Below are 25,936 nucleotides of genomic sequence, written 5' to 3'. Positions count from 1 at the left end.
CAAGTATCAAGGTCACAGGACAGAGAAACGAGGAGGTAGAGCGCAGGTCTGCTCCGTCGGAGCATCCTTCACCAACCATGACCCTTCTTGCGGCCAACCTCTTTGCCGCTCCCCAACTTTTCTCCCTTTCCCTCCAGCATATTTTGCATGGTTTCTTTCTCTCCTTCCCCTTTCCCTCTTCCTCTCTCCACCACATGGTCCTTCCCTCGGTCCCTAGACCTCGCCTCGTCACCCTTCCTTCTCTGCACCCACCTCTCTCCCGCACCCCCAGGACGCAGAGAGGGCTTGGCAACCTGCCCCGCCTAATCCCACGGCTACTGACTCCTCGGTCACTTAATATTCACGACAGAGAGAAACATTTCACGGCAAATTGGACGCACATTCAACTGGAAATGGAAATTTTATGAGTCTTCTCACTCCGCGCCGCAGATTACACCAGCTGAGAAAACATGGAAGCAAATGAACAACCTGTGAACTGTAAAGTATATTAATAATGAAATCACAGCCCGGGAAATGAAGGCTTTATTCTGTTTATATTCTGCTCCATTAATAGAGAGCGCTCGCACTAGCTCCACCCCATTAGCCGGCAATCTGCGCCAAGGAAGAGTGCGAGGATGGCAGAGGAATGGCAGTGGGGGGATAAAATCTCCCTCCCACTGGGGCAAGCTTCACGAGGGCAGGAGTTCAGCTCAAAGCATTTCCTCGCCCTGCCTCCGCCGACGGACGGCACGGGCACGTGAACGCTGGGGACGTCTTCGGCCTCGGTGCCCTGCCCCGTGCAAGCTCAGCAAGCGGAGCAGAAGGGAGTCAATGCTGATGCCGGGAAAAAGAAAGATGCAACTCTGGGGGGAAATTGGCTCCGACACCACCAGAAGCCCCCCAGCGAGGTGCCGGCACCAGGAAAACCATCCACGTGCAGCCTCGCAGCAGAGCCGTGCTTCCTCCCTGTGCTGCTCGACCCCATCGCCCTCCTGCTGGGGTTTCAGCATCTCCACCACCTCTCCAGGCATCCTTCCCACCCCTCGTCACGATGTCCCAACCCTCCGAGGACGGAGGTACCCCCGCTCACGCACCCGCAGCCCTGAGGCCACGCTGATGGCCGTGGCAGAGCGGCGCCAGGCCGAGTCGGGCTAGCGGGACTCGGGCAAATAAGTATTTCGCTGCTATTCCCCCAAGCCCAGCCCTGCCCTTGGCTCGGCAGACCTGGGCCGCGTGTGAGGCAGCCCGGCCGGGCTCTCTCCTCCCCAAAAACAACTGCGGCGGCTTATGCAAAGCACATCACGGGAGCTAAAATGAGCCGGAGCCGAGTTTTCTATAGCTGAAGCGACCCAGCGTTGACAGAATGGGGACGCGTTTCCACAGCTCAGATTTTTATAATAATACCTCGGGGGAGTCGCTGGCAAAGTTTGGCCCAAATATAATTAGTTTGCACAGCTATTAGGGGCTGATAAAAGGTTTTAATTTGCACAGAGATCTCTCAAATCTCAGACACTCCTGTCCCTTGCTCTTCCCCACGCCAGCCGAACGAAAGGCGAGTCCCAGGCAGGGAGCGAGCCGCTGAAACAAAGCCACACGTTTACCAGGGAAGGAGGGAGCCACGCTTGGTGCCAAAGAAAATCCAGCAAGGCGACACCGGCGACTTGTTGGGTTTTGTCCACCTCGTCCCACCACACCGAAGAAAGAACTAACATATCCCCTTCTTCCCGTGGTCAACCGAGGCATCGCTGGGGATGGAGAAAGGATGCCGGTGTGGGCAACGCTACCGGCGGTGTCAAAATTACCGTCTCTGCACAAAGCCGGAGCGCGGGATGCTCGGGCTGGGGGCAGCGAGAGCCTTACCCTGGGCAACAGGAGCAAATAGAAACTTCCCCGCTGCCCTAACCCAGTCCTGGCGCCGACGCCACTTCGCACACGCAGGGCCAACGAGATTTGTCACGCAAACGGGTCGGCTCGGGAGCGAGAAAAATAAATCTCTGACATTCTTCTTAATATGGCTTTGTACAGGGTGCCAGATCCCTCGCACCGGGCACGGCAGCAGCACCGATCAGGGCCTTTTGTGACACCGCAGCGGGTCTCACCTTTGCAGGAAAAGTATCCAGTGACCGACAGGATAAGCCAAAGGATAAAAGTTGGGGGTGCGGGCAGAGATGCCCACTTTTGCCCCCTGGTAGGGCAGCAACTGGTGGCACCACTGCTCCACGAGAGCGACCGGCCCGCCCGCTTCCCCAGGCTGTGGTAAGGAGTTGAGCATGCTCTGTCTCCAGCGAGAAGAGAAAGTGTGACATTGCAAAGCTATGTTTAGGGAATATGCTGAAGCAGAGAGGGGTTTTTTCCCCCTTTTCTTTAGGGAAAGACATCGCCTTAGCTGTAGCTGGTAGGGGCCTTGTTATTTTTGTACCAAGATGCGTATTTCAAAGGCAGCTATGCCAAATATGCAAACAAATCAGCTCGGAGAGTTCATTTCTACCACGCAGGGAATCAAAAATATTACTTTTATATATACCTACGTATACGAGTACATAATCTCCCATTGCTTAGAAAGAGCAGGAGGAATCAGGGCACATCAGAGGAGGGGAAACACTAAAAGGAGCTACCCACAGCCAAGCGCTTAGCACGTGGCACGCTAACCATGTTTAAGTCGCTCCTTGAGGAAAGCAAACCCTGGAGCCTGTGACGCAATGCCACTGGATCCTGGCTCCTGCCGGGCCAGATCCTCTTCCCACGGGAGCCAACGGGGAAGCTGCTGGCGCTCAAGGGGCTAAATATTCACCCTGCTCCCGGCACGATCCCATTGCTGGTCATGGCACACGTCCGCATGCTTGGCGAGCAACCCCTGGTGACGCCAGCTGCCGGCTTCTCCTTCATCGCGACCGTGCACAAAACTAGTGTCCATCTCAGAGTCCCGCTTCTCCAAGAGCACAGCAACCTATTTATTCCCATCCCACGCGACGCAAACCGAGCCAGGCCGCCGGCGACCCTTTTCCCGGCTGATCCGTCCAGCGCGCACCGATTAAGCCCGCGTCAAAACCAGTGGCAGATTTACAGGTTAACAATGATTTAGCGGAGCGCACTGCAGCCAAATTAATGCCGGCTATAATGTAGTTTACCTCATTAAACAATGCACACCAAGATCCTGTCTGTTGTAAAACAATTGGTCTCTGAAGCCTAGTGTTCATCTTCCAGGGTTGCTGGGAGATAATAAATGGGTAATATTCCAGCGATAATGGTAATGGAGTCACGGCTCAGAGCTAATATGGCAAAGCAGTAATTATTTCAACAGTAAACAAGGGGATGGTTGAGCTGCCGACAGGATTGGAGCCGGTTGAAATGCTTCAGTTAATTTAGCTGGAGCCCAGGCCTGCAACCGCCTCCTGGAAGGAGGATGAGGTGCTCGGCCACCGAATGAGTCGGACGAGCCTCCATGAGACACCCAGCCACCGCGAGACCTGGGGGGACACACGCAACGGGGTGAGGTGGGACGTCACATACGGCACGGTGGCCAAACCCAACCCAACGCCGCAGCTCGGGGCTGGCTCTGTGCTCCATCGTATAGCCACAGGAGGAGGACTTGCTTCCCTTTGAGGCACCACTTGCGTTGGCTCACGCAACATCTCAAAAGGAGATAAGAGAGGGCGCAGGAACGCGAGACCCGGGATGAACGCAGAAGCAGCCTTACGCAAACCATTCTGCTCTCTCCGAGAGATATTTCCCCATTGAAAGGACCAGCAGAGAGCACGGCTCTCCAGTCTGAAGTTAACTAGGTGACTCGAGGCAGTTAAAGGGAGCAATCTCACGGGACGCTGAGCCGATCACTGTGAGGGACGAGGTGGCATGGAAGCAGGCAGAGATTTTCCCACCCCAGCAGATCCCCCTTCTCTCTGTGCCTCCTGGCCGGGCTGCAAATCTGATGTCCGACCTACGGATAGCCCCTGCCTCCTGTCCAGAGAGGATCCTGGAAAGACGAAGACAACAAGCGATGTGCTTAACGGACAAACCTTCGAGAAGGGAGGACGTGTCCCCTTCCCAGGGACAAGCAACTCTTCAAGCTGGATTTTTTCTGCAGTCGCTTGTCCTCTTGTTTTAAGCCCCGCCAAGAGCCAGAGAGAATCAATATATCCAAATATACCGGACTTCTCCCAGAGTCCCTTCGCTGGTTTGCTGCTGATGTATGGACAGATGATCTCATGAGACCTCTGCCACGTTAGGGCACCGTGTCTCATCTATCTTAAGTGCGCATACGAGCTGCGATTACTACTGCAGCTGAGTGCCTCACGTCTTGAATGTATTTATCCTCCCGTCGGTCCTGTGAGACGAGGGACCGCTATCATACCTCTTCCAGGGAGGATGCGGAGGGCCGCGGAGGTTAAACGGACAGATCACAGAGGATATCGGGGACGTGGCAACGTCGGCGTCCTCTGAGCATCTCCCCCGTCTCATGCCTCTGCCTGGTGAAGCACAGAGGTGGCACCTACCCCACAAATCGCGGCTCAGACTCGGCTCAGGACTCTGGCACTGCGCAGGATCTAGCTTTCAGCACCCAGTCTAATCCCGAGATTAATGAGAGATTCCTGCTATAAAGACCTCTCGATCGGACCTCTTCCGAGTGAATACACCATCAAGCCAAACCATAATGTTTTCCTACCCTGGCAGCCGCCGTCTTAAGCCTTACACCAGAATCTGTCATACTAAAGCGATAATCAAAAAGCAATTAAGACAAAACCATGGCAGAAAAGTCCATCAAGGGTCGTTAAGGATGACGACTTGGATGCAGCCTCTGGCTCGGGACCTCTGCGTGCAGCAGACCGGCGCTGGCCAGGCAGAGGAGCCAGTGGAGGTATCTGCATGCACGCACCTAGTTTTTACACCCTTTCCTCGCGCGCCTGGCACTGTCACGGCAGGATGACCACACTTGCCGTCCGACTGCAGAGCCCTCGTTATCATTACAGCTAAGCTGTGCCTGCTCCTCCCAGGCCAGAGGCTGCTGAGCCTTCATCTCTCCCGGGAGAGCCTTCACTTCAATTCCTCGGCACGTTTCTCGAGCTTAATGGGAGGCGTGACGAGTCTCACGTCTGCAACATGGATAAATATCCCCCGGTTAGCTCGACACAGTGCCGCTCGCTCTGCTAGTGAATGGCTCCACACGTTCTGGCATTGCCCTGCGCCCGGCAGCTCAGGACACCGCGCTCTTTCCTAGCCAAGAGAAGCCAGACCTGGTCTGCTGAGAGGTGAAAACCAGCCTGGCAACATGGCAACCGCCATGACACCATCAAAGTTACACCAAAAAATAAATAAAGAGCCCAGTAACTATGGAAACACCCGAGCGACCCAAACTAGACAATTAACTAGAAGACCTCTCCACAGTTTACGGATGGCATCGCCCTGCGAGGCTGGGGAGCGTAATACATCCAAAGCCTTGGAAACAAAGAGATGCTCGGCACCTATGGGTGCAAACAGGAACGTGCGTGGGCATGTGCAACACTGCCTTTTGGACCCCAGCGTCCAAGTCCTCTGCAGAACCTACGTGTCCTCCGGTAAGATGCTGCCTTCATGCTGGATGTTGTATCTGGACCGTGGTTATCTACATCCTTCTCTCCCTCTTTACCCTCCTCCCTCCCTTCACCCTGCTGAGGACGCCTCTCTTGACTGCCATCCTAACGGTCTTGGCATCGCAAGGGTGCCAAGGGGGGGACGGAGCCACCCCATCGCATGCCGGAGCTTGGCTGCCCGGTATGGTTTTGGTGAGCTGCGTTTTGAAGCCCTGGTGCCTGGTAGCTCTGGCGGCAGTCGCGCCATCAGCTGGAGCATCCGAGCCCAGGGCAGAGCCCCGATGCAGTTAAGCCTCCTCTGCCGAGGCAGAAGAAGCTGCGACTACACCGGCTCCCCTCCTGTTCCACCTCAACCTGTTCAGCTGCGTCAACAGGAGCTGCTGTGGGTTAGTGCAGCATTACTGGGAGAGGAAATAAAGGACAGAGAGGCGTGAGTCAGAGGGATGGAAGATAGGCTGTAACGCATCTCGGTTGGGCCGGCCGCGGGTTCACAAAACCCTTCTCCAGAGCCAGCGTCCTGCTTTTGCTCGCGGCAGGAGGATGAGGATGGGCACAGGTAGGGCCAGCCACCACGCAAGACTCTGAGCAGGCACGGAGGCACCAACGGGGCCGGCACTCATGCGATCACCAGCAGAAAACTCTCTTGCTCAGGTTCACTCGGCTCTCGAGTTATACAGCGAAAATGCTGTCCTCCTCCGGGCTGTGGGGAACTCTTCCAGCCCCCAAACTAAACAGAGCCTGAAAAGCAGGCTTAACGGTTCCCATAACATGACAACAGCTGCAGACGCGAAAATTCAGCATAGCTTACCAGACCAAGCCACTAAACGTATATCGCACTGGACCAGAGCGATGCGCGGGCAAGAAAACAGCCGAGCGGTCAAGGGAGCTGCAAGTGGCCAGAAAAGGGTCTCGAGTGAGATTGGTCACGGAGGAGCTGGGCTGCTCTCGGTCTAAATCCTCTGAAGGACCCGTCCGCACGCTCCCCCAGTAAGCAAACGCTCTCATTTGCTCCATTTCCCACTGAGAGCCGCACAGTAGGCTTACAGCTGCCAAGAAAATAATAAAGCCCATGAAGTGCCTTCACACAGAGGAGCACTCACTAGTGTAAGCATGGGGACCAGCTCCTTCAGCTACTGGTCTGTCTGTGGCTGGCACGGACGGCGCTATCAAAGCCTCTCCCTGGTGACATGGGCGAGAGCTGCTTACCCATCTGCTATGTAAACCCTTAAATTATGCACCAGCTTTCCCTTAACTGATTCTCCCTCGTCCCTTTTCTCCACCACTCCAAGCAAGATGGAGAAAGACGGCGAGAAGGAACAGGAGGCGGCTCACTCGAGACTTCCCCGGGGATGAGCGGCGAGGCAGACCTACAACCAAGAGAGGGGCTGGCAGCTAGCTTGGGGTCCCCACTCGCCCCTGGCTCTCCAAATTAGAGTCCATCCTACTAGAGAAAGGGTTACGTTCTCGGCATCTGCTGTAACGCCTCTGTGCACCTGCCCTGGGGCTCTTATTTCGGTCCCCACGCTTCCAATCCTCGTCTCTCCTATGCACACCGAATGCAAAATGGAGAAGCAGAGGTCCCCCTCGGTGGCTTGGCAGACCCAGAGAGAGAAACAGAGGAGCTGCCTACGGAGACGGGCAGCCACCGAAGCCGTCTCGGCCCACCTCTGGGGCTCAGCACCCTCCATCAGCAGGAGGCCAGACTCAAGTAAATCTCTGTGATCATTTGTTCCCTTTGAGTTTTGAAAGCAGAATGCCTAATCATGGCCAAAATCAGGTAAGAGCGGCTGCTGCAAATTACACAGCGCCACAGGTAATTTCTGATTAGCTCACTCTTCCTCTCCTGGTGCATCCTCAGTTTCCATAGCAGCTAAGTCCTAAGTAAAATGGAAACATCTGGTTCAAGCACAGGTAAAGATTCCCTGGGGAAAGAAACCTGCTGGATGGCAGCAAACACAGAAAATAGCCCTCGCGAAAGAGAGAGGCGTCGTAAGCCGGGAGCCTGGTTAGGAGAGGATGGATGGCGTGCGGGAGAAGGCAGCAAGGGGCACGGGAGTGGGAGAGGAGGGTCCTGGGGGAGCAGGAGGGGATGTGGGAAGGAGAGCGGGGCTGCGGGGAAAATGAGACACACGTGAAAAATAGGTGGTGAGGAGGTCGAGCGAGACAAAAACACATTGTCAGGGTAGACAAGAGGAAGAGGAGAAAGAAAAAAGGCTTCAAGGTGGGAGTGCACGGACCGCCTCAACCATGGTGACAGCTACAGCAACAGCAACTTCGATGCCACGGATAGATGCTTGGGGCCGGAGAGGAGCACCTGGATCCACACCCTGCAGATTTTATCCATCGTTCATCCATGCCCAGACCCCAGCTGAAGGCCACGTCTTGGAGGCACGACCACCTAAGGCAGATTGGCTGACGTGCACCAGGGCAGGGGGGAACGGTTTTTACAGAGGCTTCTGTCAAGGGAAGGGGCAGAGATGCTGCCAACTCGGCTCGCTCTCTGCCAGGGCTGTGGGGAGTGATGGATCCAGCCCAGCAGTTTGCTACAGAGCAGACAAATAGGAAAAAATCAATGGAGCCGCACCGAGACACTGCAGCCATCGTCAGGCAGCTGAACAGAGAGAGCAGACACGGCACCATCCATCATTGCCACTGCCGCATCGTCTCCTTCGGCTGCCGGACAGCCCAGCTGGGGCATCCCCGAGAAGAACTCGAGGCAGTTGCCTGGGACAACTGCCCACGTTGGTAAAACCTCAGGGGAAAAAATGACCGAGGTTGAACTGAAGCGCTTAGATGGGATCAGGGGATCGGAGCCAGGCACTGCCCCTTGGCCGGATGGCTCATCCCACCGAAAACCCCCAGATCTCACCCCCAGCTCACTGGTGAGAACCTCGCAGCCACGTGGGAATAACAGGGCAGCAAAACGCAAAGCAGACGCAAAACAGCAGCTGGGAAACGGTTAATATATGCTCTCGAACAGGCACATGTGGGAATTTACTTCCCAGCAGTCGCACCCATGCGGTTCTGCTCAGGTTTTGCTTACCAATTAACAAGGCCACCAATTAACAAGGCCACCAATTAACGCTTCGTGTGTTTTCCTGCTCATGGGTGCTATTTACAGTGCTCCTTTGAAGCGACGTGCGAGAATTCCCTGAAAACTTTTCCCTGAAACATAGGGCTGGACAAGCACATTCGATTCTGAAGCATGACAACCCCAACCTGGTACCTACTGCCAGTCCTCCACACAAGCAAAACCGTAAGCTCCTCTCCCAGGCCAGCAAGGTGGATGTTTCTCCACCAGAGTCATCAACTCCTGCATTAAGTCACATCTTTTCGGCGCACATCACCTTCTCCGTGCAAGTGAAGTGCCACGCGAACCAGCCAACGACAGCTCCCCAGCCGCTCGCAAATGCCGCTGTGCCCTTCCCAGAATATTTCTGGTAACGTTTGGCTCTTACCTTTGGGTGAGATGTGTCTCCAGGTGATTGTTGGATCTGGCCTGCCCGTGGCTATGCAAGTGAGGCTGACGTTGCCGCCCTCGTTGATGGAGATGTCAGAAGAGATCTCGGTGATTTTCGGAGACACTGCAACGACACAAAGAGGGAAATGAAAATGCAACTGGTTCTGCTCCAACCCAAATCTCAAGACGTGGGTGAAAGAGACTGAATTTCCTTCCTCCCTCCACCTCGACAAGCTATGCGGTAGCCCATCAGTCTCATCTGACTTGACAGGAACACACAGAGGAAAGGGGGGGCAGAGAAGACAGGGTTGAAGCGGGAAGAAATTGTAGCCAAAGGGGGTTCAGTCATTTTAGGGACGCTCAAGACAGCTCCTCCTTAGCACCTCCATGGTGCGCGAGATGATAATTCTTCCCCACCCCGCTTCCAGTGCTCATCCCATCCTCCCAGCCACGACAAACCCTTTCCAGCAGAGCCGCATCCGACTGAGAAAACACCATCCCCCCGCTTCAAACTCCCCCAAAGGCAGCAGTCGCTCCTGGCGCAACAAGAGCACCCAAAGCACGCACGTGGCTTGCAGCTCTTTCCGCAGCTGCGTAGGCTGTCGCGCCCTTGCAACCAGAAAAGCACCAAGAGGAGCTGGGCACGAAGACGACAAGTCTACCGAGGAGCCTCTAAGGTCTATCACGGTGCAGAGGAAGGGAAATTCAATCGTGATGAAAGCCGTCCTGCTGCATTGGCACCGCCATCACCAATGCTCAGGAGCAGGTCAGATATGAGGGGCCCGGACCCAAAGAGAGGACACACATATGGGACCGGGGGTGACGAGAAGGGAGGCTGAGAAGGAGAAGGGATGAGGAGCAAGCAGGGAGCGCTCGGCCCCTGCTGCTGCGCGAGCGGAGGACGCGCTGCGGCTGCCAGGGAGGGCTGGGGCTTCTATAAGCTCTGTGGCAGGGCTGTATGAGAAAAACGATCGGCTGCTGTTATCAGCCTGCACCTGCAGAACATAATAAAGACCATCACCTTCCTCGGTTTATTTCTTTTTCAGGCCATTCTCCAGAGCCTAGCAGCGGATCGGCACCCTGCTGCGGCGCTTTGCAGGAGAGTCACAAATCACTTGCAAAGCATCCTGCTCCTTCCACCCTCCCTGGGAGAGCCCTGTTCATCGATCCGCTTGAAGCTGCAGCCCAGACCATTGCAACACCCCTATTCCTGACTCGGACCCCACTCCCGATCACCCTTTCCGTGCCTCTCCCCACCTCCCAACACCTTCCCGGGGCTGCACGGAGGCGGAATGACTGCAATGGCCTTGCATGCGTTGCCTCTGCTGTGCAGGTAAGTAATTTATCGATCTGTAAAGCGCTTCGAGACGCTCTGGAAGGGATTATGTCATGCCAGTGCCGTGCAATAAAATAAAAAATGATGGATTTTTTGTGAACACGAGGGTGATTTAGGGTTTGTAGTTGGAAGTGTAGTTAAAGTACATTTTAAGTGGAAATCAAGGTGGGTAATGAATTATTCTCTGTTTTGAAGGGCTTCTGGGAGTTCATTTTTTTGCTGCTCTGGGCACGACGGCTAATCCGCTAATCATGCGCCAGAGGACAACTATGGATCAGACGCTCCCAGTACAGTGGGGGCTCTGGGGCAGGACAGCGGAGGGCACGAAGATGACACCAAAAGAAATATTAATATGCATCAGTGTCATTAAGCCCAGTGTAAGGGCACAGCACAGGCCTCCCGGGACCACCCGCCCTCACGGAGCTGGGAGATGCTCTGCCAATAGCCAAGTAGTCCATTGAGGAGATGCAATTAATTACAACAGCGCTACAACTGCCCTGCTGTGTTCCTGGCGAGGCTGGGACCACTAGCCGGGAAACCCATGTGCGCTTTAAAAAGACCGAGCTTACAGTCTGGACAACAAAAATAGGCCAAGGAGGTATTACCATTGCCATTTCAGAGAGGTGGAAAGAGACAAGTGGAGGCGGAGCGCGTTGCCTGCCATCGCTCAGGAAGAAGCAATAGCTTCCAGCTGCAAGGCCCGACAAAACTAGAGCAGTATTTATCATCTTCAATGCGATGCTCGCTAAATCACAGAGGAACCTTTCTGATGTTTTTAACTACGGAATCCACATCAACCCAATTCAGCATGTTTGCAGAGCTCACCGAGACTTTAAAAAAAAAAAAAATCAAGTCAGACTTTGCACTGTGACTCTGGTACCGCACGCACAGATTTGCACCCGCCCAGGCGAGGGGCAAAAATCTGTAATCAAATCAACTGACCAGATTCTAAAACGTAGTTAAAACAAATTAAACTTGGATCTCCCAAAACATGACCGTTACATCCTCCTCCTCCTCAGCAATACAACAGGAGATTTAAATTTTGCTCAGAGCAGGCAGAGGAGGAGACATGATTGCGTTGCTGCTCGGCTGGGCAATGGGAGAGTTTGCAATTCTCTCTGACAAGCGCGAAAGCAGCTCGAGCCACTCACGCACCAGGGAAAAAGCCCAATGTGCCCCGGCAAGCTCGGGACATGCTAGGGGACAGGCAATTTATTGCGGCCCACCTGGGACGAGATGACGCAGGAATGGCTGGGAAGTAAACCAGAGCGACAACGTCGGCAAAGTCGTTAGCTAACCCTTAAATTAAATGTGCAGTGGCAGGATTTAACACGACGGTAATTAAATGTTTGAATAATTAACCACACAAACCATTTAAAATGCCTTTCCGGAGACTGAACAGATATGTTGTAAGGCTTTTACAACACAAGGGAGGGAAACCTTACTAAACAAGCGATCGCAAGTATATATTTAATATTATTTAATGGTCACCGGTGCTCCCGTTCCCTCTGCGTTAAAACGCTTTCATTGTTAGTTGGCATCGCTGTGGCAACAGGGCAGAGGAGAAATTTCTTATGCTGAACGTGGGACGCAGATGGAGCTGCGCCCCTATGGGAATGAATAAATAAATAAAGCTAAATAAACGCAGGCTTCCCAGGTGGGAACCCTCTCCTTGCGGGCAGTCCTTTTGTGTTCAGCATCTCTCTTGCTCAGAAGTGATTAAACATGGCAGTGTTGGCCAAGCTGCTCCAGTGACACAGCGCAGATTTCCCCAGAGGTGGGCCGGTGTTTTATCGATCCGACGGCTTCTTTTTTTCCCCTATCCTTGCCGTGATGATGGGAAAGGTCTCTGGGCTGCTCTCAGCCGCTGCAGCTGCCCAGGGCATGCCCCCAGTTTGCCCGGACTTGGCGCCCGCTCGTACAGGCAGAGTCTCCGGGACAGAAAGCAGCTTGCTTAAATATTTAACCAAACCATATGGCGCGTTACACGTTCGAGGGCGTTCAGTCAGGTGATATATGTCTTTACGGATCCAAGCATATGCGCTTGCCTACACAGATACATTCCCTGGCACATAGACACCCTCCTGCCACCAGCACAGACTACACCCCTGCCATGCTTTCACCTCCAAACACCCGTCCCAGAGCCAGCACAGGTGCAAAAGCTCACCCATCCCATGCACGTACCCCTCGGCCCTGCCATCTCCTATCATCATTACTTCCCCATCCATCTTCCTTGCATGCCACGACCACACCGCTCACCCGCACTTTTGTCTCCCCGCTGCCGCATCCCTGCCGCTGCCTCCCGCTGCCTCCCTCAGCACGGCTGGGCTCCGCGGGCACCCCAAATTTCAGCCACGTGTCAGGTGAGAGGCAAGGAGGCCCCCAAGTGTTAAGGGAGCGTGGCCCTGGAACAACCCCTCCACCAGAGATGGGGAAGGAGACCTCAGATGAGCTTCACTAAGCCGGTCGCCTTCAAGGAGCAATGGCATTTTTTTGCCTTAACCACCTTCTTTCTACCCAAGTTTTGGGAGCCAAGCAATACACACGTGGCCTTTGCAGACCTGCAAATCCCTTCTCGTGCAGGAGCTGGGCAGAGCGGGTGCTTGCCCCAGCAAAGCGCCCTGCGTTGCGCAGGACTCGCAGCCCCCGGCGACAGCCTTGCGAGCCAGCGGGCTCTCCCGGTAAGCCTAGCAAACGCCTCGCTTCCCTCTCATAAAACATGCAAACCTCCATCTTCTGGCACAAGCGACATCTGCTCCAGATCAAAGGAAACAACAAAGAACAACTATAAAAGTGTCTCGAAGAAAGAAAAAGAGGGAGACTCAGACTCGCGTTCTGCAGGTGATCTGTGATGTGCACCGGCAGCTTCCTGAACGTCAGGCTGCCGCTGCTCCTGCTTTTAATACCGGCGTCTTACCGCTGTCGCCCACAGACTTCCCCACGTTTTACAGAGCACTGCTACCACAGGTCCCGCCTGTGGGACTTGGCGAGGGGGAGCCCTGGGTGCCCCTGCCCGGCTCACGGCAACGCTACGAGTCGGACCGAGCCCATGCTCCCGGGCCAGCCAACGGAGGGGTCCGCCAAAGCCAGCCGGGACCGGCCGCAAGGCAGGGACCCCAGCATCGGGCTCCCCATCCGACCCCTCCAGGTCGTAACCAGAGCAGTCTCTTTGGCTCCGGCAGCAGCCACCGATTCCGGAGAAGATACGGCACTCCGGCTGCCGCGGTGCCAGGCACCTCCGTCGCGCCTTCTCCCTCTTTTGCGTTCAAAACCTTCCTGCCTTTTTAAGGAAAGCAGAGACCAAACTGAGAGACCTACGCCTTCAATTACAGGTGTATTATAATGGGCTTTTAAATCAGTTTGTGCCACTCTAACACAACCATAATTAAGAGAAAAGCGGAGGGGGCTTCATCCTTCTGTCATATCAACACAGCTCAGGAGCAGTATTGAAGAAGTCCACCGGGCGCGAGGAAGGGCAAACGCAGCCTTAGAGCCTGCTTTTAGCTACGCTGCTTGGTCACGTAGGCTTGTATACAACCCCCTTACAATTACAGGTGCCGATCCTGGCCCCCGGGGCCGCCTCTGCCCTGGGTTTGCACGATCACCCCCTTCCCCGCCGGCATGCTGGGTTCGGCTTGGCTTTGCAGAGGGACCAAGCCCCCTCCGAGCAAACCTGGCGGCAGCCAAAGACATGAAGAAAGAAGCCTGGAAACGAAGAGGACATACGGCACGACCTTAATAAGCAATTAATAAATAACTAATGGCAATTGCTCGTTTTAAAGCAAGGCGTAATGAGACGTGTCATACGGCACCGAGATGTGTCTAAACGATTTCCCGAGCGGATAACGGCTCCTGCTGCAGCAAAGCTCTCCCGAGCTTGGAGGACACAAAATTTTTTACGCCCGCCTCTGCAGCAGGTTATACAGCATGGCATCATAATAATTCAGAGGAGGAGGGGGGGAAACAAGACGTTTCCAATCATTCATTAGTAAAGCATTTGTGAACGAGGGTATAATTCACCGCACAAGCAGCAGGGTTTCTGCAGACAAACTTTATAGCTAAGTGCCAAAAGGGAGCCCAATCTGATTCCACTTACGACAGCATAAATCAGCAATACTCCTACCGCAGTCAACAAAGGATACGCCAAAATAAATGTGGCACGAAAAGAGAGTCGGGTCTCCAGCACAAGGACTTTTTCCCGACTTTCGGACGGGTCCGGGTCACCAACCTGGATCCAGACTGCCGCTACCCTAAGGAGCCAGGGTGCTGCCTGGCTGGATTTGGTCCCCTGCTTTCAAGGCTCTGAAGGGATCTACATAATTTTTCCTACCACAAAAAGGAAGAAACACCTGACACCAAGCCCTACACCTTTGGGGAATCAAGCAACAGTTTGCTTAGCACGACTATTAATAAGCAGCTTTATAAAGCAGGCAGAATCCATCATTCAGGTTTGGGAGACCCGAGTTCTGCTTTCACGTTATGATGCCCAAAGGAAGTCCTGACACTGCTCTGGACTTTGTTGCCTTCTCTAAAAGGAGTCTAACGATGCTGATCTCCTTTATAAACTACTTCATACTCCTCTTTAAAAAAAAAATTATCAAAACCCCCCCAAAAAACCACAACACCCCAAAACCCAAAGAACCCCATAAAGATTTAAGAATAAAGTTTTTGCTTCATTAACCATGAAGAAACGCAGATGGACAAGGACTGTTTGACGGTTCAGCTCCCTGTCTAGACAGATCTCATTTTCAGCTCCATGCATGCCACATGGAGCAAGGATCTAGTTTCCAGTTTTTGCACTCCGAGCCACCTGGGATTTCCCCCCCGCAAGTCAAGCAATGCCTCATAAAAACCAGAAAATTGAAGGATCTCGAAACCTTAAGACACCTGCATCATCTTTCCCCCGTTACTGACACCTCTCCTCGAGGCACGACAGCCTCTCTCACAACTACCTCCACGATGACCATCAAACTGACAGCGACTCCGTCTCACCCTGCTCAGGGATGCAGGGTCCCCAGCTCTGCCCCTCTCGTCCCACCTGGCGCCGGTGGAGGCTCCGTCGGAGCCCCCGGGAAAAGTCCCTGTGTGGGGATGAGCCGCAGCGTGCCAAGGGCGCCCGAGAAAGTTTGAACGCGACTTCTTGTTAATACGAAGCTTGTCAAACCCATCACCTAGAAATGCTGAATGTCTTTATTAGATTCCTTTATCTCCCCCCGAGATCGGAGGGACACGACGAGATGATTCTCAGTGGAGATGTCATCATCCAGAAACTAATTAAAGGCTGCGCAGGAAGTCGGGCCACGCGCACTCTGGAGAACAAAACGCATTAGCAACCCGAGTCAAGAAAAATATTACAAGTGAACTTCAGATCAGAAAGGGCGAGCTAGGGATTTGACAATACCTCTCCTCTCCCCATCTTTCCTCCCGCTCGTCCTCACACTCCCTCGTCCTCGATAGCTGTCCCCCAGCAGAAGCAAGCTGCCTGGGATCTCAGGGCTTTCTGGGACCAGCCCCTGCACTGCCATCTCCTGAGGGATGCAGGATGACATTGGGTCCTTTCCTCCACTGGGTCACACCCCGGGAGAAAATCACGATTTGTGGAATTTCCTTTTCTTTTCATGGTAGAAAAGCCTCCTTGCTGCGGGTCAATAAGCTGCAGAGAAGGATAGCTTGATGCCTGCACCGCTCCCTGCTCTGCCAGAGTAGTTCTGGGCAAAACGCTTGGTCTTTTTGGGTCTCATCTCTCAATCAACACAATGACAAGTATTTCTCTTCCCTGCAGGCTTATTAAAAAGACAACGGCACATAAGATGGTAAGACACCCAGAGCCCATGGTCGCAGGAACTGTAGGTGGGGAGATTTCTGCGCGGGGACAGTCCTACTAGCCACAGCTTATGTGTAGCTGGGGCTCACGTAAGCCAAGATGCACGGATCTAGTTTAGGGCACGCATCTCGAGCAGATGTGCCAATAACAATAACACTACCCGGTCAACCTGGAGTCTCCCGTACCAACGAGCAGCGAGTTTACACGATACTCCTTGCCTGGTCCATCAGCTTGCACTGTCCCGCTAAACTCAGCACGAAACCTCAGCTCGTCTCCCCAAAACCAGCCAGAAGGCAAGGGGCCATGCCCCACGCTGACGGTGAAGGTCCTGCTCTCCACCCTGCTCTCAGAAAGTGGGGAGGGTCTCCCCGTGCCCCACCAGCTCTCTGTCCACGAGAAGTGGGAATCAGGCTGAGGGCTAGATGCGCCGAACCAGCCCTGCGCCATTTCAGTCATCAAAAGGGACCCGGCAGCAACAAAGGAGCTCAAACATCCTTTCCAAAGATAAATCAGATGCTCTAATGCAGCCTGCATCTCCAATGAATATAGGGCAGGTGTCTCTGAAGTGAAGTAGTAGTTAAAATGATGCTCTTTAAATTACATTTTGGCTATTTCAGGCAGACAGGTTGTGTGTGGGTTGGGTTGGGTTTTTTTATGATCTATCTAGAGGCTTAAAAAGACACAAAGAGAAATAAATCTCCCTTCCATTAAAAACACACTACGCTCTCGCATATTTGTTCTTATCTCCGCGCTCTCGCACTCATGCTCCCTCTCCCCCGGCTCGAGCACAAAGTAAGTGTTTATGATTACGCTTTCCACACTGACACTAATCTAATTCGAGGAGCCGCGCAGCCCGTGCCCAGGGAAAGCGCGGTGGCTCGCCTGCCCTTGCAGGAGGATGAGCGGCGCTTCCCGAAACGCTGCGACGGATGCCGGGCGCCCGACGGTTTTACTTTAAACGCTGTCGAGATTCGTGGCATTAATGTTGAACCGAGTGAAAGCCCCCAGTTTTGATTGAATTGCAAGTGAAGTCTATTTGTACCTTCTGGGTCTATCTGTGTCCTTTTCACCTCTGTTTATCTAACTATTTATATCCTTCCTCCCCTCCTGAGCTCCCCTACGACATCTCTGACACCCTCAGACCCCACTGTGCTCGGTGCTGTACCAACAAGACACAAAAATACAGCCTTTGCCCCATGGGGTTCTCAATGAACACATGAAAAAGGCGACAGCAGATGAACGCAGGCTGCATTCCCAGCCCTCACGGACATCACCGCTTGCAAACTACCATTAGGCATTGCGCCAGCATCAAGCTTAGGGGAGGGACATGACGGGGAGCAAGAGTTGGATGTGCAGAGAGTTGCCCTCGTCGGTGCAGGGAGAAGGGCTGGATGCAAACGATCTCTAACACCACAGGTGCCGTGCCATCACCGCCTGTCCCCAAACCCTCTGTGCACTGAGCTCCAGCCCTTGCAGGTGCCTCCTTGTGCTCCAGCCAGAGGCTTTACTTCTACTTGGGCTTCCTCCTGCGTTCGCCTTTGACTCCGGTGAAAAAACAGATCAGGAGGGGAGCACGGCCCTACTATTCTCTGATGAGGTGGTCTGGAGGCTGCTACGTGTGACCAAACCCTTTGTTTGTTTGCTTATATAGCGGGAGGTCGGCAAGGCCCAGCAGTTCAAAACGAACCACGGGTGAGGTGATTTATTCCTCCAGATGCTGCCGCTCCTCCAGTCCCCATAGGAACACATCTCTTTGCACAAGACTCGTGAACCCATCCATCACTCTGGCAGGGGCAGGTCTACCTTCCCAAAGATGCCCCGCTCCACTCCTTCCTCCCCTTAGTAATTTGTTTACACAGCCCTGCTCTCGCAGGTTCTCCTCCTCGGGCTCCAAGAGCCCCCCAAGCCTTCCTCACCCCTCCCGTGGAGTACTTCCCATCCCGCACCCTACCCGAGGCACCTCGTTAGCATCCACCTTGACCCAACACACCAACCGCCCCAAACCCAGGGGATCAACCCAAGGCTTGGCCGAAGCTGCCAGAAACGAGCAGGAGAGCAAATACCAACCATCCAGAGTCCGTGCGATGACGCACACTGTCCTTCCCAAGCCTTAAAATGTCCTTAAAAGAGCGATCTTAGCACCGCAAGGTTTAGCTCTCACAAGGTTCAGCAAGGGTAGAGGTAAGGTTGGTCTCTGCTACCTTCATTCATCTCACGTGCCCCGAGGACAACCCTTTCCCGCAGATGCCCAGCTTCTCTCGGTACCTGCGCGCATCGCCGCCTCCGCTTTCTCGGGGTGCACCAGCAGCGCGGGCATTAATAACCCTATCATCAAAACGCCCCCCCCATGAGATAAGGGACTGTTATTATCCCCACTGTACAGACGGGGAAATGAGGCCCAAAGAGCAAATGGCCCAAAAGTGCCCGTTCGGATCGATGCTCCATCGGCACCTGCTTTTCAGGCTCCGCAGCGCTCAGGAAGCACGGAAAAGTCACCAGGACGGCTGCCAGACCAGGTATTTCCAATGGGCCGCATGAGACAAGAACACTGCGGTTAAAAATTAGTCATCAGGCTGTAGAGAGCACAGCAGGATATCCGCATGCACAGAGGGACAATTAAAATTGCATTACCAAATTTCAACCCAAATAGGCTATGTTTGATAGAGTTAAAAGGAAAGGAAAAGGAGGAAGGCAATGCTACCACAAGGCAGGGATATCGGCGTGCCCGAAGTACGTGGGGGCTGTTCTCCTTTTCCATTAGGACTGCTCCTTCGTTTCCCGTTTCTCCTAAATGCAGCCCTCGAGCCTTCTTCTCAGCCACCCTCACGCCTCCGAGAATGCCAGAAAAGCCACAGAGAGTTATCTCCCACCACAGCACCCTTTAATTTCCCTATTTGTCTTTCTAATGCCCAGCCTCATCAACGGCACCGTCTATTCCCCGTGTGCTCTTACCTTTCACGGAAGGACTATTTTTACCCCTTCCTTCCTATGCCACCGCCGCCGCCTCCTCCCATTTAATCATTTTGGAGGCTCTTTATCCACAGTTTCCTTTCCTTTCTTTCCTCTTTCCCTTTCATTTTTAAAACCTGTGGTTCTCCGATTCAAAATCATTACTGTTTTTAACTTGGCTTGAGCCTCTTTAATTAAGTTACTTTCCATTATTTTTTATCTAGTCCATTTGTCTACATCCCCCGCACCCTCCCTCACTCTTCCTTTCCTCCCCAAGGCAGGCTGGGTATGAAATCTTACATTTCCATTTGGCTAACAATCACTTTGAATTTTTAAATGCTATTAAATTGGATCACACCGGTCACTGGACTGGAGTTGTCGAGCTGTGATATTTACTCGCGCCAGTCAAAGGGAAATGAAATTGCAGCAGCACGGGGGGGAGGCGATGGGGGAGCGCAGATTTATTCTGCCCGCGGTACTTGCAAACAGGCACAATCCCTTTGGATTTTCAAGCAAGTTCAAAGGAAACTCTTACGCTCAACCATGAATGTATTGTAATGTCTTTAATAAATCAATTACTACTTGGCAGGGAAGTGTCACTGCACCTCCAATCCTTGTAATCACCTCAGCTTTGCTGTGTTTTAAGTGCCGAAAAACCATGGAGGTAGACGGGGAGCCAGAAGAAGCATCGGCGTAGGGCAAACCAGAGAAAACACTTCTGCTTCGTCTTGCCAGAAAAAGCCGAAAGGAATTTGCGTCATGCAAAAACACACCCGCCCAGTGACCCCCAGCACCAGAACAAGGAAATCACGGTGCTGGAGGGACCCTGCCAGCACTGCGTGGGGCTCACCCTTCCCAGGGCAGCTCCTGGGATGAAAAAGCTCAGGAGGGATGACTGCGACCGGTTCACCGAGAAAGGCGGTGTGGCAACACGTGCCTACCCCAGGGATTAAGCCCGGGGCAATCGGAGCAGCCCCCTGCTCCTGCCTGCCCAGGGCTGAGCATCGTCCTCGCAGGCAATTTGCAAAGCAGCGTTTTCCTACCGCCTCCAAGAGCGATGCAACCTTTTGCTGTGTGTTAATTAGGGGCCTGAGTTTTGTGCTCCTGCCTTCGGGAGGGTGCCAGTATTTCAATTTTGCTAAAAGAGGCCATTTCCATTTGAAAATTTGCTAAAATGAAAGAGAGCAGGGTTTGATTACAAAGCAGTCCTGGCCAAAACCAGCCCCTCCTCCTCTGTCTCCGCTGACAGCATCCTCCCCTCCACAACAACAATCATCTGAGCACAAACAGACAACGAAGCTTTTCAGAAAGTAATGAACTCCTGTTGGAGCCAAGGCAGGAAGGGTTTAACGTTCAGCTCGGAAAGCTTGGCGAGGCCATCAATTTTATAGCCCTGCTGCTGAAGGAGCGAAAAAAAAAAATATTTCAGACAGACTCAGCCAAAAAGAAAAGATAGGGAAGGAAAACACTGTGAGAGAGATTTAATTCCACAAGCGGAGAGAAGTGTTTGCAAAAGAGGAGGAGGATCAAAGGCTGAAGCTCTCGGGCTGGCTGGGAGGAGGAGGGATTACAAGGAGGGCAAACCATGGAGAAGACATCTCTGTTGACCCCTCATCTCGAGGCTGGTCCAGGCAAGGACAGCCCTGGGTACAATTTGGGGAGCCCACCCACCGTGAGGGCTCGGTGATGGGGAGGCTTTGGCAGTGAACGGGGTGGACCGAGACCTGTTCAGCTCATCTCATGTAGGACAGCAAGCCAGGTCAGGGTCTGCAACCTTCACTGCCTTGTCCCAGTCTTACGCTAGATGCTACTGGAGGAAGGGAGAGGAACCCAGAGCTGAAGTCTTCTGGGCATCTCTACTGCTGGCTAGATGGCATCAGCAACCCAGACACGAAAAACGAGCATGGGTCCACCTAGAGCAATGAGACCTCCCCATCCCCTTGCCTGCAGCCGGTGGGGCCGTGCTGTAGGGCTCTTCCAGGGATCCAGCCCTGGACTAACAAACAAAGCCACCTCGTTTCCAAGGCACGGGGCAGAGGGAACTCACTGCTATTCCGCACCACCAGCTGCTCAGACAGACAACCAGCCAGACCCCGAAAACCCAAACCAGAAATCTTTCAAGACCATATTTCCACGTCTTTTCTGAAGGACCACATATCCGCCTCTTTTCCAAAGGTCCCTGCCTTTTTGTTCTCTGCTTCCCACTTTTCCTCCCCTTTCCCCGTTGCTACATCTCTTTCTCCTCCATTGCAGCACCAGAACAGATGGGAAAAGAAGGGCAAAACAAGATCACAACTCTCCCCGTGTTTCACTGAAACCCCCCTTCTCCGAGCTTCAACCTCTCCTTCAAAACCCAAGGAAAAACAACACAGAAAACACCACATTTCCCCCCTGGTCCTCCACTTCGCTCTCCCATGGGCTCAGTGACTCCCTTCAGCCCATCCTTAAGCTCGTGGATATTTGCTGGAGCTTTTCTAGCACTCGGTGCCCGCCGCAGGAGGCAGCAGGGCCGGGCCGGCTCTTCGGCAGCTGTTCCCTTGGCCTCTCCTTTATCTCTGGCATTGTGTTCACATCTGCTTCCCCCTCTGCCTCTTTCCGTGCCACTGGGAGCCTGGTTTTAAATCACTGCTCAGCGCGCCGGCTGCCAGGCGCGGGTTTCATGCCGCCCAGTGTGCCCCGTTTGGATGGGGATCCAAAAGCCGTTTGCAAGCCTCCCCCTGCCTTTCTTTTTTTTTTTTTTTTTCCTTATTTTTTTTGATCCTTCTGAACCTGCCAGCGCTGCCACACTGCTTTCCCCTCCTCCCTTTTGGCTGCAGAATTATCTTGGCTCTGAAAACATGTTCAGACACCTGGTTGCTGGCAGCGCGGGGCTTTGGCAGCGGCTGGCTGCGTGCAGCTCTCCGATAGGGAAGGGGAGGCGAGCGAGGCCCAGCCGGTGTGGGTCAACACGACCCACCTTGGCTATCGGGGACGTGCCGGTGGCCACCTGCATCGCTCCCACCTGGCCGGTGGCTTTGTCGAGCCTGGCACCAGCAGCGATCCCACCACCCGTGCGCCTCTGGCTTTGCCTGGAGTTTTGGCCGAGACCGACTTCTGGTTTCGCCGAGGGGGGATTTGTACAGCAGAAAAGCACAGCTTTGTACAGCATCGCCCAGGAGCTGCGTTTTAAGAGATGCATTTAGGACAAGACACCACCATCTGCGGCTTCTTTCCCCGGCACATAGCGCTGCTCCGGAGCACGGCAATTTTGGTGGAGCGAGGCAGCAAAATCCCTAGGGAGCAAACAGAGCGGGGCATTTGGAGGGATGCCTCATGGCCACTCTGCCCACGCAGCGGCTCCAGACTAAATTCCCCTTTCAGACTGCAATCCCTCCACACTATCAAAAAAAAAAAAAAGAGAGGGCTCTATCCTTCCCCCAGACGGTAACATACAAACTTCCCTGAAAAGCTTGGCTGATGCCTCCCCAACCTCCTTTCACCCATGGTCTGTGCAGGATTGCAAGCCAGGATCCCTGTGGATGCCACCTTTGATGGCAAAGGCTGCACCAAAGAGACCAAACTCCCTCGGGAAGAGCCCCCTGCTCCTGCTCTCCGACTCCCTGAGCCTCTGCAATAGGCTTTCGCTTCTGGACTTGCCTCCGGGGGGACTGGCCGGAAAAATCAGTTCTAAAGGCCAAAAAGAAGAGCCAGATTAAAGTATCAACTCTGAATTTATGCTCGGGACTTAAGGTTTAATAATGCAACAGAAAATCAATATTTAATAAAGCAAATGATGGAGAAAAACACTGAATGGGACATGAGCCGCTGCTCGTGTTTTCAAACATGTAACTCCCGGAGGAGCCGGTTTGGCAGGACAGATGCAGTACCAGATTGCCACGAAGAGCTGGCACGCAGGACACCCCAGGTCCCACCGATTCCAGCTCCGGTGTCAAGGGGGCTCACGGGTCTTTTATTAAAGGACAAACAAGGAATTACAGCGGTGGTCAGAGTCCAAATACCCATGGAGAGAGATCAAATGCTGATGCACAAGGGGAGCCAAGCAGCTGCCTCGCGGAACAGGCCCAGATTTGTGCTAGGGCTGGAGGCTGGGCTTGTGAAATGCGGGCAAGCAGGTGGCAGCGCACCCAAATTCAGGTTTCAAATGCACCGAGAAGAGCCGCCAAGGGATGGACAAGGGCTGAGAAGCCGGGAGGGAGCCCAAGGGCTCAAAGCAGAGGATAAATCCCTGCCTACCAAGCCAGAGAGAAGGCGGTGTAGGTAGTTCAGGGGTGCAAGCGAGCAACCGGGGCATCCAACCCAGCTGGCAGGCACGGTGGCACGGCAAGCGCGCATCCCTGGGCAGGACGAGGGATGCGGCAGGGATGCGGCCGAGATGCTGGGGACAGATCGGCAGCTCTGACTCCCTCCCCTGGAGGCTGGAGAAAACTGCAGTGAGCCCGTGCATGACACAGAGATGTCACCTGCGCCTTGTGCAGAATCGACAGCTACCCCAGCAGCCACGCTCGGCCAACGTGTTGCCTCGCGCCGTTTGTCAGATTTGGGGTGAGCCCCACGAAACCGGGCTGAACGAGCGAGCCTGAGGAACAGATGCTCCAAGACGTTCAATCTCGCAGCCCCAGCCAGGACACCGCTTGCTCGAGCCATATCCAACCTCACCACCACCACGCCTGAGGCTGCGTGAAACACTGACAACTGATGCTGAGCTGCAGAGCCTCCCCTGCAACGACCAGCACTGCAATAATAAACGCCTTTTGCAGCAGCAAGCCTCGCTGCCTGCCTACCCCGCTAAGCCTTTCCAGCCCTGATACAAGCTGCGCTGCCAGCTGGGAAGGGGGGTAGTTTTCCCCGTGCCCACCCAGGCGACGGAGGGCACTGCCTAGGGCACGCAGCTCGGGATGCACAAAGACCCTTGCCCCGTCCCACGAAGTCTGGGGACTCGGGATAAGTCCTCGAACCAAAGGACACTCTCACTTGCATAGGGCTCGGTGCCCAGCAGGTAGGTGTATCGGTAGGTATCTCTCCGGGGCAGCAAAGCCTTTCATCCAAGCTCCGGCGCCCTTGGATGAAACCCCCTCCTCTCGCACGCAGCGTGCGCCGGGTTGCCTGCCGGGCCCTGCAGCACGGCAATAATTTGTGGCTTGTGCTGGGATCCTTCACGATGGAAGATGACATATAAATATAAAATGTTATCGCTCCATAACAGCCACATGCTATAAAACGCCGAGCAGAAGGATCTGGAACTGGATGGAGGCAGCGCTTTAAATCCTTCCCTGCAGAGTTACTGCTGCTAAAACAACAGACCTGCTCCAAAGAGCTCCGGCAACGGAGGGAGAAGAAGAAAGGCCCCGATAAAAACACCGCAATTGTGGAATTAGGCAAGTAAGGTGACTTTACTCCGGCGTGACCTTCCTGTACTGACAGCCCTGGGGTAGCTGTAGTACCGGCGCACCAGTGACGTCTCCTCCCATTCATCCCCTACCGTGACTTTCGGCGGATGCTCCACGTTACTATAGTAACAATAAAGCGCTGGTACCAATATTACACTATGACAAGTTGACTCTGCTCCCGCGATTACGATAACAATGCTGTTACTGTAGTAACATTACATTGTTGAGGTCTCACTGTTCTACCCTTAATTTTATTGTCATAAGATTAAATTGCAATAATGTTATTGAGCCACCATTAGCGTTACCATGGTAACAATAACATTAAGGTAGCGCTATAGCATTACAGCGGTCCGACCGTTCCACCGCAAATATTTTAATGTAGTAAACCAAAAGAGATTACCGCAGTAGCATTAAACTGCAGTGACCTCATTAAACCCCCACCGGCTTTATCACACCAAACAACGGTAGTCTGGGAACCGTACGTGGCGGCGGGGAGATGCCCCGACGTGCATCCCGGCGGCGCGGGTGCTGCCGTGCCACCCCTTCGGCCGGCAAAGTCCGCGGGGAAGGAGGGGGACCCGCCACACAGGGGGTGAGCACGAGACCTGCGGACAACTCGAGTCCTCCTCCGGCCCCCGCCTGGAGAGCTGTCGGGGCAGCGTGCCGCTGGCCTCCCAGTTTCACCCGCTCCGCTGAAGGCATTAGCGGAGCCGCTGTTGAACGGCTCCAGGTGAGGCGGATGACCTCTCCCTGAAAGCCTTTGGAGAGGACGGGTGAACGGGGCCGCTGGGAGCTCGTGCGCTCAGAAAGGCTCGGAGAGGAGTAAGCTCTTGTTTTCTAGAAGAGGGGTGATCAGAGGGCAGCCTCCACGGCTCTGCCCCTCTCCGAGGGAGTAGTAAAGAGAGTTACGCTGAGCTCACCTTGCCGCCACAAAAGTGGACGCGGCTGCAGCTGGGGAGGAGGGAAATAGCAGAGCCACGGGGGTGTCGGAGGTGGAAACGGCCCCAGAGGGCATCGGTGTGCTGTCCCAGCACCGGGGCGCAGGGCAGCCGGTGGGGACCGCGAAGGGTTTGCGTCTGCACTGCTTAGGGGAAGCCCACAACACGCCGGATTACAGCATTAGCAGTTCACCGGGGGAGAAAAACAGAGAAATCAGCCACAGCCTTGGTGTACGCGAAAAAGAAAAACATGAAGGAAATGAAAACGGTCTGTGTGTCCTATGAATCACTGGTTCTTCCTTCCCCTCGCTCTGTTCTCCTGCCAATTATTTCTCCTCAGGAACAGATACATCTTCCCGTGGGTCTGGCAGCACCTGGCCCGCTAGCATCGCCGGGGTGCCAGGCAAGCACGGAGGACGCCTTCCCTTCACCACTGCTTCTCTGTTACCAACTTGCTGTCTTGCTAATGAGGACAGCGGTCAACGCACTCGAGCAC

General features: G+C 54.0%; 1 protein-coding gene across 7 annotated transcripts in view; it reads right to left on the bottom strand.

Annotated features, from left to right (window-relative positions):
* The window catches only part of LOC128141545 (protein CEPU-1), a 355,486-nt gene that overhangs the window by 21,129 nt on the left and 308,421 nt on the right, over nt 1–25,936 (bottom strand). For all 7 annotated transcript variants that reach the window (XM_052786390.1, XM_052786394.1, XM_052786395.1 and 4 more), the window contains one exon: nt 9,005–9,130. In XM_052786390.1, coding sequence (XP_052642350.1) covers nt 9,005–9,130 — 126 coding nt within the window. The remainder of the gene's footprint in view (nt 1–9,004; nt 9,131–25,936) is intronic.

Source organism: Harpia harpyja, chromosome 4 (assembly GCF_026419915.1).
Source record: "Harpia harpyja isolate bHarHar1 chromosome 4, bHarHar1 primary haplotype, whole genome shotgun sequence".
In the NCBI taxonomy this organism is placed as follows: domain Eukaryota; kingdom Metazoa; phylum Chordata; class Aves; order Accipitriformes; family Accipitridae; genus Harpia; species Harpia harpyja.
The sequence above is the reverse complement of the archived record's forward strand: the minus strand, read 5'-3'. Positions and strand labels throughout refer to the sequence as shown.